Here is a 12,717-nt window from a genome sequence, read left to right as displayed (position 1 = left end):
GACAAGGTAATAGATAAACAGTTTGGAGGTGAAAGTGTGAGAAACATCCTGCAGCTGTGAACCACCACTCTCCTGACATACTTCCTTTGTCTAGCTGTGCTGCAGCAACATGTCCACTCTTGTCTCGAGGAACTCCTGCCCAATCTAACACGTTCGTGTTACGCATAAAAGTCTGAGAGTGTTGCTGCAAGCTGGGTTTCATCTGCTGAAGACAAAAAGGCTCTGAAGATGGTAAGTTTGGACAAACATGAGATTTTGATGAATCAATCTCTGAATGGATTTCTCCACAGATCGGCAGCAGCGTTTCCCTTCCTGCAGTGAGGAAACAAACTGCTTTGTTTGGGTTCATCCTCTTAGGTTGGGCCTTTACGAGTTCAGGTGAGCAGTTATCTCCATTTTGATTGGAATTTCATGTTTTAGCACAATCTTTCGCTAAACCAGCACACCAAGTAATAAGATAGATAAAATAGACACACATCTCTACTGAAAATATGCTATTTAAAGAAACAAGTTTTCATTTAACACGCTGTGAAAGACAAAGTGAACTCAAGAACAGGCAAAGAAAAATAGTTTCCTTCTTTAAAAGGACATTTAAATGTTTTATGTTGTAATCTTCAAAGTATTTAAAGTGTTATCGGGAGGCAAAATAATATTTTCAAGTATTATTTAAGATACAGTTGAGATTAAAATAACCAAGAATGTTTGAGACCTTGGCTCTGGAAGCGAGAGCATGCCTTATGTCAGCGGTATGTGAAAACACACCCACTATTAGGAAATTTCAATTACATATACAGTATATAAACAAATGCATTGGTTAAGCAATCCAACTAAGTGGTGAAAATAAAAATATAATCTGCTAACACGGACTGGAGGACAATATATATATGTACAATGATAATGACACAGGTTTGAAAATAGTTGTTTTATCTGTGGATCTCTCAGAGGTTCTGCTGGATGCTCCTAAGGAGGTGTCGGCTTCATGTGGGGAGAACCTGACGCTGACGTGCAAAACCTCCTCTGAAGAAAAGGACATTAAGATGTTTAGCTTTATGGGGAACGAGAAAGTGTTGTGTGACAAAGAGTACAAAGGGTCAAAGAACGAGTGCAGGATGGAGAGCAGCAATGGCACTCGAAACCTCATGATAACCATCCACAACATGACGATCAGCAAATCCGGACAGTACCTGTGCAAGCTGCACGCTGCTAATGGAGTCCTGACGAAGTTGATCAAGGTTCAAATTAAAGGTGAGAATGTTTTTATTGTGATTATAACTGTATTTTGAGGATTCTAATCCCTAAAGTCTTCATTATATATTCACATTTGAACTCCTCTCGATCTCTTAACCCTTGTGTTATCTCAGGGTCAAGGTGACTCAATAGGCCCCGAAAAAAAATGTGTTTGTAGTATCCCTTACATTGTCTCTAGGCCAAGGTGAACCTCCTTGATAAGAATTGAACCCTTTCAATAAGACTGTTTTTTTTTTGCTTCAAGATTGAGTTTATTGCAGAAATGCTTTTTTTGTTTCCTGTGTGCACTCCAGTTGCCTCACCTTTAAAGAAAAAATAAATGTGTGTAGGTGCCCCTTAAGTAAGATCACGCTTGACATAATCCAAATATTAAATAAATAATTTTCTTAAATAAGAAACCCATTAAGCAATTAATTTGCAACTATGAATGCAAACAGGGAAAACTACATGTTTTACTACTTGCATGCATTGTCAAGGAAAGAAATGCCTCCTGAAAAAAAAACTATAAATGTTAAACGTAAATATTGCTATTTATATAGGGGTGTTTGGGCATTTTTTATTTTCAAGGTAATTTATTTTCTTTATTAAATATATAGTTTGTTAAAATAAAAAAAGTTGATGTGAGAATGTCAGTGACTTTAAATGTTGTTGTTTTTTCTCCACAGAATGTCCTGTGGTACAAAGTTCCTCCATCGATGACAAGTTTGCTGTGTGTCAATTCACCAATGTTCATTTCCCGGCAAATGTTCACTGGTTCGTGGGAAACACTAATCTGTCCCTGTCTGCGGACAACGACGTTAAGAGACAAAGGGGAGGATTCTTCAACATAACAGGCTCTCTCATCCAGACCAAAGCGAAGCAACGTCACAAGTGTTCCTTGTGGAACATCCTTGAGAACAAGTACGTGGAAGGTCAGACCATGTATCTCGGCTCATCCGGCTGCTCTGCGACCACACCCTGGGCCTTGATGCTGACCATCTTCCTGCTGCTTAAACTCACCTTGTAAACTAAGGTTAAGCCTGGTGAACAAAAAGGCGTTGCAGTTTCTACTAATGACCAGATGAGGGCGATCGTTCCCCGCTACAAATCTTTAAGAACAAAAAAAAGGATAAAGTAAATGTTAACTACATTTTTTTTAATGAAAGACCATAAAATTATGTGAATCCATCAGAAAATTGCAATATTGAGCACTTGCATTCGATTTGTCATACATATCTACAGGACTCACGTTATGGCTGAACTGCTACTTTGGTGACACCTTGTTTTTCTTTACTAGGATTTGGTGGTGGCTGTTGAAATATTAGGTTTTTCATAGGTTGATGGGAATGTGGTGTGTCTGTCACTTGAATATCACCTAAGATGTTCAGTTTTATATTTTCCCTGTGTCTTTTATTTGAAATTAATATTTGAAGTCAATTCTCTTTTTCTGCTTTTTAGAGGGAAAATGTAATTCAAACAAATGATGCAATAGGATGTTATGTAACCCTCCAATGACGGAGACTTATCTGCAGCATGATTATTCATACTTGTGTCTTCTGCTGCTTCAGGCATTTCACAATAAAAACATGTTTAAGGAGTGAAATGATTTGCCTTTGTTTGTTTACCTTCGACTGTGAGGATGATCCGTCAGATTTTAGCCTCCAGACTCGCAGATAATTCTTCGGCAAGTAAGAATATGATCTTCTAATCATAAGAACACAGTGTATATTATCAAGATATTACATCTTCCCAAACTCTTGAAAATATAAGGGTGCACTTCGGTTACAGCTTTCACAATCAGCAACATCTTGCAATCAGACTTACAAATACAAACTTGTTTTAAACGTTTAAATAGCTAACTTGTACTTGTATTTTTGTTAAATGGGTTATTTTGCATTTTTTTATGTTTTCACAGTGTGCCAAAAAATTTCCAAATTAGTGGACACCCCTCCACTAATAATGATTCTGATTCCTATTGTGATTCTGACACTCAGAGAGGGCCATGTTAGTTTTACTGTGGGTCATTTGGACCACGTAGGGAAATAGTATCTTATTTTAGTTTTTAAGGTAACACAGCTTTTAAAAACGTTTGAAGCCAAATTTCACAACCAAAAATGTAGCTTTAATCTTGAATCTATAACTAGACTGATGTTGAGCGTTTAAACGTAGCTCTCTGGTAATTTTTTATACCTATCCATCACATTCAAAAGTAAAACTATCCAGTTTTTATTCAGAATTTTTCTTTGAAAAAAAAAATATAAAGATACAAAATTAAGTGTAATTTTATCTTCACTACAGTAAATAAAACACATTGAGTGTTTTATAGTCAATAGCCAGCTCATAGATGAGATAATTACCAACAAAATAAACCTTGATCTGCTTGTATTTTACAGTAAATTAGCTCTTCTAGTGCAAGGGTATTTATATAACAAAGCGAGCTCGGGAATTGACTTTACCTCATTTTTTACTGCCTATAAACCTTGTTTTATTAGCTGGTAATACGTCCACATATCCCTGTACTCCCTCTCATGAAGGGACCTGGATTGATCCAGGACAACCAACAAGGGATGCATAGATATTCATCAACAAAAGGTTTCCTTGAGGCTGAAGATAAGCTCAAAGTAAACATGTTGTTTTTGAGACATGCTGGGGGAGACGCAGCCATTCTCTGAAGAAACCTTGTTGAGCAGATGAACGACTCAGATGAGAAGATTATTATGAGAGTATATGAGATCAGTGAGGTCAGTTTAACCTTGAGGGTTATGGTCACGACAAGCTTTGAGGTCACCTGGATACAGACAAAGCTTTCTTTTGTGGTCAGAGAATGTGAGGCTATTTGTAGATGCTGCAGCATCTGAGTGTTTAGATGTATGTCAGTGCTGGCACCATAGAAAATAGTGTTACCTTCATTATAGTTTTTTTTCTGCAACTTACTAAAATTATAAACCAGCACTAAACTGCACTGATAAACACACACACACACACAACCCGTGACCCAGTTACTTAAATGAATGTTGATGATTTCCAATTGCATTTTTCCCCTTTTTATTTTTAGCTTTTACAATCATTTTGATCAAAAACCACTCAAAAATGTTATTTTATATAACACTGGATATGTCAAAGGTTGGAGCACATAGTGGCGCAGTGTTTAGCACGATTGCCCCACGAGAAGGTTGTCGGTTCACTTCCAACTCAGGAGTAAGCCTACTCGTAACCTTTGTGTGGAGTTTGTAAGTTCTCCTCATGTTGCGTGGGAAACTTTCCATAGGTATGAATGTATGTGTGAATGTTTGTATGTCTTTGTATGTCCTGTGACAGACTGGCATCCTGTTCCGGGTGTGCCCTGCCTCTCGGTCGTAGAATCTGCGATCCGCTCCAGCCCCCCCTGAGAAAATGACTTGGGTTTGAAAATTGATTATTTCTCTTCCACAATTTAGAAAAAAAAAGTCATTTCCTCTTATATTTGAGACACATCTGAAACCCTCTTTGTCCTCAGCTACACAACCAGGCGACACAAATGAACAAATGCTTTTAGCTAAAAGCCTGACTTAGACCCATCTGAGCTCAGTAATGACAGGCCTATTTCTAAGATTCCATTCTTCCATTCTGCTTCCAAGATCTTGGAGAAAGTGGTGTCTGAGCAGCTGTCTTTGTTCCTGGATCAGAATTTCAGTCTGGCTTCTGCAAACATCACTCTAAGGAGACGGCCTTGAAAGTGTCCAGTGACATCATGATGTTGGCTGTTCGGGTAAATACTCTGTTCTGGTTCGCTTGGATTTGTTCTCAGCCTTTGACACAGTTGATCACCAGATCCTGCTGAGAAGACTGAGGGATGAAGTGGGACTGTCTGGGTCTGTGTTACAGTTGTTCTCGTCATACCTTTCTGGGCGCAGTTTCAGTGTATCTGCCAACCAAATGAGGTCTGAATCAGCAGATCTGTTGTGTGGAGTCCCTCAAGGTTCTGTTCTGGGTCCTTCATTATTTTTGCTTTACTTGATTCCCCTGGGTTCAACGCTTCTTGCGTTCGATGGAATCCGTGAAGCATCTTAAGAACCATTCCTGTGTTCGATGGAATTCAAGAAGCATCTTAAGAACCATTTATTTGTGCTTTCTCTTAATTATCTTGGGGCTAGTATGTTTAGTTAGTATTACATGTAAATGGTTTTATTGTGTGACTTTTTTTATTTTAAAAGTTTCATTTCAATTTTTTGATAGCGACACTGTTTTATTGCTAAGGTTCGAAGAAGGATTTCTGGAAGTGCAACACCATCACAATCAGAAAGTGGACACCAGCTGTGGAGGACGCCATCAGAGACTGCTTTGAAACAACAGACTGGGATGTGCTGCTGAGGTCTCATGGTGAGGACATCGAGGGACAGACACACTGTCTAACAGATTATTTAAATTTCTGCTTGGACGTTGTCGCCCCTACTAAGACTGTCCGCTGTTACCCTAATAATAAACCGTGGGTAACAAAGGAGGTCAAGGATGTCCTTAACAGGAAGAAAGTGGCATTCAGGAGCAGAGACAGGGACGCCATGAGGTCAGCTCAGCAGGAGGTGAAGCGATGCTTGAAGGAGGCAAAGGACACCTACAGGAGGAGGTTGGAGGAGAAGCTGAGCCGAGAAGAAATAAGAGAGGTCTGGGATGGTGTTAAAACCATCACTGGACACAAGACCAAGGCCTCTCTGACTGCAGTGGACACGGTGGAGGAGGCAAATGGACTGAACAACTTTTTCAACAGGTTTGAGCAGGTCACCTCACCCTCACTGCTGCCCGCCTCAGGACCTGCCCCACCTTCTTGTGCCCCCCCCAGCTCCACAGAACCACTTCCCAGCTTCACCTCACTCCAGGTACAGGATGTACTTCGGAGGATTCGTCCAGGGAAGGCTGCTGGTCCTGATAAGGTGTCTGCTCGACTGCTAAAGACCTGCGCTGCTGAACTAGCTGAGCCACTCCAGCATGTCTTCAACCTCAGTCTACGGCTGGGGAAAGTACCAACTCTGTGGAAGACTTCCTGTATCGTTCCAGTCCCTAAAAAGATCCGACCGAGTGTGCTGAACGATTACAGACCGGTGGCACTGACTTCGCAGCTGATGAAGACACTGGAGCGGCTGGTCCTCAAACATCTCACGCCACAAGTCCAGCACGCGCAAGACCCCCTGCAGTTTGCCTACCAGCCAGCAGTTGGTGTGGAAGACGCCATCCTTCACCTCCTGCATCGGACCTACTCCCACTTGGATAAAGGAAGCGGTTCAGTGAGAATCCTGTTCCTGGACTTTTCTAGTGCCTTCAACACTATCCAACCCACTCTGCTGCAGGACAAACTGACTAAGATGCATGTGGACCCTGGTCTGGTCTCCTGGATTACGGACTATCTTACTGATCGACCACAGTATGTCAGGCTGAAGGACATCAAGTCTGACACTATGGTGTGCAGTACAGGAGCACCTCAGGGGACAGTACTGGCCCCTCTCCTCTTCACCATCTACACTTCAGACTTCTGCTACAACTCAGAGCTGAGTCTCGTCCAGAAGTATGCTGACGACACTGCCATTGTTGGATGCATCAGGGACAACAGCGAAGACGAGTACAGGAGTCTGATATGTGACTTTGTGGACTGGAGTGAGAGGAACCACTTGCAGCTGAACACCTCAAAAACCAAGGAGCTGGTCTTGGATTTCGGGAGGTCCAGGACAAAGCCACGTCCAGTGTCCATCAGAGGCGACGAGGTGGAGATAGTGGACAACTATAAGTACCTCGGTGTGTGGATGGACAGTAAACTGGACTGGTCCTGCAACACAGACCATGTGTATAAGAAGGTTCAGAGTAGACTGTACTTTCTGAGGAGGCTTCGATCATTTAACATCTGCAAGAAGCTCCTCTGCATGTTCTACCAGTCTGTGGTGGCCAGTGTCCTGTTCTATGCTGTGGTGTGTTGGGGTGGAAATGTGTCCAAGAGGAGTGTCAACAGGTTGGACAGGTTGATCAGGAGGGCTGGTTCTGTGGTTGGAATGAAGCTGGACTCACTGGTGACAGTTGCTGAGAGGATATCATTGAACAAACTACTGTCCATCATGGATGATGACAGTCATCCTCTGAACACTGTCATCAGTGAGCAGAGAAGCAGAATGAGTGCACGAATGCTCCTACCCAGGTGCAAAACAAATAGACTCAGGGACTCATTCATCCCTCGGGCTATTAAATTGTACAATTCTGAGTTCGGGGGCAGGAGTGGAGTGAAAGTATCTGGATGTTCTGTTCCATGTTAGTCTCTGTATCTTTGTCTTTGTTGTTTTTCTTTCCTTGACCTATGTCCTTTGTCTTTGTCTTTAGACTTAGATTGTGTCATCTTGTTCTTCCTCTTTATGTTCTTCTTATTTTATTTTTTTATGTATTATTTTTTATTGTTTATGAAAAATTGCTGGCTATTGGTAAAAAACAATTTCCCAAAGGAGACCTCCTGAGGGATCAATAAAGTTTTACCTTACCTTACCTTACCTTACCTCTGTTGTCTGAATGCCAAAGACACCCTGAGAACAACAGTAGAACCACACACGGCATGAATTCTAATGTTGATAACATAACAATCTTGTCTCTAAAGTTCTGTTAAAAAAATATATATCCGGCAGTTATGTAACCTTCCAATTATTTTATGTAACCGATCCCCCCTACTCATGTCTGAGCGCCACTGGCCATCTTACATCTTCCGAAGCGAAGCACCATTACTCGCTGTAAATACAACTGTGACCATTACCAACTGATAATGCTCGTCGGGGGTCAAAATATAGCCTGAGAGGAAAGTCAGGAACATTTCTATTCATTAGAAGGGGCAGAATGTGACTTTTCTTAAATTCATTTATATCCTACAGTTGAACATAAAACTGCCTTTTCCAAGAAAGAAGTAAATCATTATGCAACAATTATTCTGGATTCTCTATTTAAAAACCATAAAAAATACATGCAAATGCAACTGTGTCATGAGATGTGAACATTCTTAAAGGTTAAAAAAATATATATATGAAAACGAAAGAATGAAAGACAACCAGTACATTTGAGGAGGAAAATGGAAAAACAAAGTGATTAAATGGGCTGGACAAGTCAGAAAGGGAAAATAAGCTACAGAAAAGAACAAAAAAAAAAGGCAAGAAATTGCACAGAGGCTGAATCAAGATTACAAAGAGTGCAAAACATCCTAAACGGTCGTCCTGTCGGCTTCACCCTGAGTAACTCTCAGATAGTCATCCTGTAATTCTCAAGTCAATCGCTGAAGTTGCTGATGGTGTTACTATCCATTATCTCGCTGCATTACACAGTCAAACAAGGTCATGTGCCTCTGATCCCAAACATTAAACACAGCTACCTCTCTGTCAAGCTCAAGGGTCGCCGTAATCCCACCTCAGACACGAAAGAGCGTATCTGTTGGTGAATATTCAGACGTGTTTGGGGAGAACCTCGAAAGACCCTCGTTTGTAATTTGAGTGCAAACTGGGAAGTTATGAGTTACTGCTGCCTCCAATCAGAGTCCAGCGCTCCATTTGTACTGAAAGCTCGATGCTGAAACATCGAAAGAAAGGCAAATATGAAATAATACATCAAAGTCTTTTTCTTTATTGTTATTGACATCATAATTAGAGGTAACTTAGAGTGAGCTGCTCACAGGACCTTGTTTATCCAAGATTCTTGTCTTTGGTTTTATTTATTTTTTATTATTACTGTTGACTTATGAATCCATTTCTTTTTTAAGAAATTGACAGTTGCATTATGCCGAGAGTCTTACAAAGTAATGTACAGATCTCATTAGGAAAAAATTCCAGACTGTGACCCTAAATCGCTGTACCGCGAAGAAGAGGAACCTAACCTCCTACCAATTCCATCTTCTTTAGGTAAAAGTGGGCTGATTATTAACTATTTAAAAGCATCTAAAAGTCCTATAAATGTATATCTAATAGCCCTCAAGAAGAGGGCACATCTGGGAAAACAAAAAAATCCCTTGGTAATTCCCTGTGGGACTTTTCACAGCATACCTTGGAAGTCAGTAACAACCAGCTACTAGGACGTACAATGTAGAGTTTATAAAGATAAACCTGAGAGTGCATGCTTCTGTTTGTTCTCTCAGATTGAGGGAGAGCTCACTACATGTTATTGTTTGTTTTTTCTTATTCAAGAAGAATATATTTATTGACAGAATAAAGAAAGTCCTGAAGCAATTAACTACAGACTGAAGTCGTGATGAAGAGCAAGACTGACCTTCAGAAACATGTAACCATGCGTTGTATTGGAGTTCAAATGAGGAGTAAACAGGTTCTCATGGTCAGACCTAAATGCAAACAATGTTTGCATAAGAAATAAAAAGCCAGAATTATTCACAGCGACGTTCTATTTTTACACTATCTTTTTAGCAACATGCCACACTTCTAGCAGACACTACCTGCTGAGTCTTTACAGAATCTTTAGGAGGGGCACGATTGTGTTTATTGTCTGACCGACTGAGTTAGAACACTTAAGTGGCTACATTAGTTGCCATGGCAGCAGCGATCTCAGCGACTGCTGCTTGTTTAGCAGCAAGTTTTTTGGTGATCTTGATGTAACATGAAGAAAACCAGTAGATAAAGGTGATGAAAGAAAGAGTTATCTTCTCATCTTTGTTTGCCGTGCCAGAGCTTATGTGTCTTCTTTGATCATCACGTTGCATATAGATCCAAATGTGTTATGTATGTACACCACTTCAGGGTGAAGCTCCTCATTCAAGTCGAACAAGGGACTTGTGTTTGAGCACATAACTAGTGGATACAACGACCTGGTTTCTGTTGACGGACACGATAGTATGGCTGTTTGATATTAGTAAACTATGTTTTTCATGTTATCCCTGTGCTTGCGTGGTGTTCCTCTTCTCACTCTTCTCACTGTTTAAAACATAAAAGTTTAATAGATGGATTGAATTTGTTTGGAGGTGTGGATTTATGAGTTGTCTGTTTACATGCCCTGAAATTCATAGTAAGTAAGTAAGTAATTTTGTATAATGTTTGTGTAATTTGTATAGCGCTTTTCCAGACCAGGGTCACAAAACACTTAAACAATCAAAACAATATAAAATAAAGTATATACTTTAAAGGGCAAGATAAAACTGATAACACAACAGGAGTTCCAGAAAATCAAGGAAAAGCCTGAACAAATAAAAACGTCTTAAGATTTCTTAAAGGAGTCAGTAGATCCATCAAACACAGAGAGAGAGGAAGATCGTTCCAAAGCTTAGGAGCAACAGCCTGGAAGGATTTCTCTCCTCTGGTCCAGAACCGTGTGCGAGGAACCATCAGTAGATTCTGATCCACAGACCTCAGAGCCCGAGCTGGGGTGTAAGGCTGGATCAGATCAGTGATGTAAGGAGGAGCCTGACCATGAATAGCTCTGAAAGTAAGAACCAGAATTTTAAAGTTGATCCTGAAAGAAACTTGAAGCCAGTGAAGAGTTTTGCAGTATTTTAAACTATGGTTTCATCAGATTTAGTTAGCTATGCTAAATGTTACAATCTATTTTCTACTTCTTTTGTATATTTTTTTTGTTCTCTGTGAGTTACTCATATTCAAATGTATTGTGTGATCATCCATGCAGGAAGAAAAAAAACAGTGGAACCTTTAGTCCTTCAATACATGATGGGATGTTTATTTTTCCTAATAAAAAAGGATTTGAATGATTTGTGGCTGGAATAAAAAAAAAAGTGTACCTTCTAGCTTGAGAGAATGAAATTAAAAGATGTGCAATATGTCATAGAAACTGTCACTTGAAGACTTTGGACAGACTAAAATACCTTCAAAGAAAATCACACGATGTTCCTCCAGTGTGGCCAAAGGTTGTGTCAGATCAGAAGTGACTCTGAATCCAGGTCACTTTAAATTAGAGCCATGTTTGCCACAGATGGGTCCCTGGTGGTTCCAGCAGTGGCGGCCTTGACCCCGCAGTAATGAGCACATGAGGGGACAGCTTGATGCATCGGGATGTTCATCTGCTCCCCCAGCGTCTATTTTCCTCCATCTTAGCAGCAAAATGTTTTATTTTTTAATCTGGTCACACCTTGTCCTTGAGCCACCTGAAGGCTTGGATGTTTGAGGTCTAACTTTTATTTGAAATGATGGGTGTTTTCATAAGGAGGGTGTTTGTTTGAATATTTCGGTACATAAACGTAACTTATAGAGCTGCCAGGCAAGAAACGTCACTAGTTTGAACTAATATTTAAAAGTGAAACAAGGATGCAGAATATTTTACAATTTTCTCATGGGTCATTCTACAAATTAGGGGTCTTTCATGGGCCTGAAAATTGTAAAAACTATAAAAAGGGAATCACATAATGCATATTAAAATGTTAAAACCTATTTAATTGAAACATCTCGCAGAGAATTTGCACCTTATATATTCATCCAGCTATAAAGTGAGGCCTATGGGAATTACATAGTTTACTTGCTAGCGCAGCTTAGCATTCTAAGCTTACAATTTGAATATTTTTTTTATACTTTAAGAGTACGGTCTAAATTATTCAAATCCCATTAGAGAGAATATCTGATCAAAACAATGTGTTACATTAAAACATGTGAATACATTACAAAGGAAGCACCGCTGTCTTCATTTATAATCATTGCACACTTGACCGAGATGTAAAAATACTTTTGATATAGTCGATGAGTCTCAGGAGACAACGGTTAATAAAGGTTGCCCTTGTAAGATGTAATGCACCTGAAAACATGAGCAGGATTCACAGTCATTTCCATCTGGCACTAACATGGACAGTTAAGCTTTTTTTTTCCTCCCACAACAAACAGATTGAAGTCCTTCTGTAATGGAGGCGTTCACTCGTGTTGTTCAGGCTGTCGACACACCTCTCGTTATCCAGGACATGATGTTCCAGGGCCAAAGGACAATGTCACCGTGCATAGTAAAGTGAAGCCGCGTCATAAATTCTGCTAAAAAAAAGATCAGATGTCTATTATAGATGTGGCACAGAGATAATATAAAAAGATGTTTCTTATTTTCAGAATTAAAAACCTTTACTGCCAGTGTTGTTACCTTCTTTATTAAATACTACCAGAAATGAAATGTTATCTTGCTTTTGCATCATTTGACGGTAAGTCCTGCATGGGTTTCTGTTAAAACTTAAAGAAGCAAATACAGACATAAATACATTGGGCAATCCCAATTTATGCTAGAATCCATCTCCAAAATGAGAATCTTTCTGTGCTGCCTACTAGCGCTCTAACAGTCTTTATTAGTCAAATCTTTTTTATGCCCTCCATCAAAGTCAATTTTCAGAGAAGGTGCTAATGTGCTCTGAGGCGCCAGGCCCGGAGCAGATACGTGTGAATGAAGGAAGAAATAAGATGTTTCAAATATGGTGTATGATTAAAATCTGAATCAGGAACCTTTTATATTATATCAGATCTCCAGTGAAGATGGTACCCAGCTGAAATAAACTGTTAGTCTCAGTTTTACAAGTTTCAA

The 12,717-nt window shown here is 39.8% G+C and overlaps 1 protein-coding gene across 1 annotated transcript; it reads left to right on the top strand.

The window, feature by feature from the left end:
• LOC148065492 (uncharacterized) lies at positions 1 to 2,830 on the top strand. Its single transcript, XM_087809515.1, has 4 exons — positions 1 to 231; positions 291 to 378; positions 943 to 1,245; positions 1,914 to 2,830. Exons 1-4 carry the CDS (start codon positions 229 to 231, stop codon positions 2,252 to 2,254), a joined length of 735 nt encoding a protein of 244 aa, XP_087665641.1. The 5' UTR covers positions 1 to 228; the 3' UTR covers positions 2,255 to 2,830.
• Positions 2,831 to 12,717: the final 9,887 nt, after the last annotated feature.

The sequence above is a fragment of the Callionymus lyra genome, chromosome 15 (genome assembly GCF_982586985.1).
Source record: "Callionymus lyra chromosome 15, fCalLyr1.hap1.1, whole genome shotgun sequence".
Classification (NCBI taxonomy): Eukaryota; Metazoa; Chordata; class Actinopteri; order Syngnathiformes; family Callionymidae; genus Callionymus; species Callionymus lyra.
Note: the sequence above shows the minus strand (reverse complement) of the source record. Positions and strands in the feature narration are given on the sequence as shown.

Excerpts from the sequence above, each read along its gene's own strand:
- LOC148065492 (XM_087809515.1), top strand. Across the intron at positions 379-942 it reads TTGGGCCTTTACGAGTTCAG|AGGTTCTGCTGGATGCTCCT; the intron begins GTGAGCAGTTAT and ends TGGATCTCTCAG. Across the intron at positions 1,246-1,913 it reads GATCAAGGTTCAAATTAAAG|AATGTCCTGTGGTACAAAGT; the intron begins GTGAGAATGTTT and ends TTTTCTCCACAG.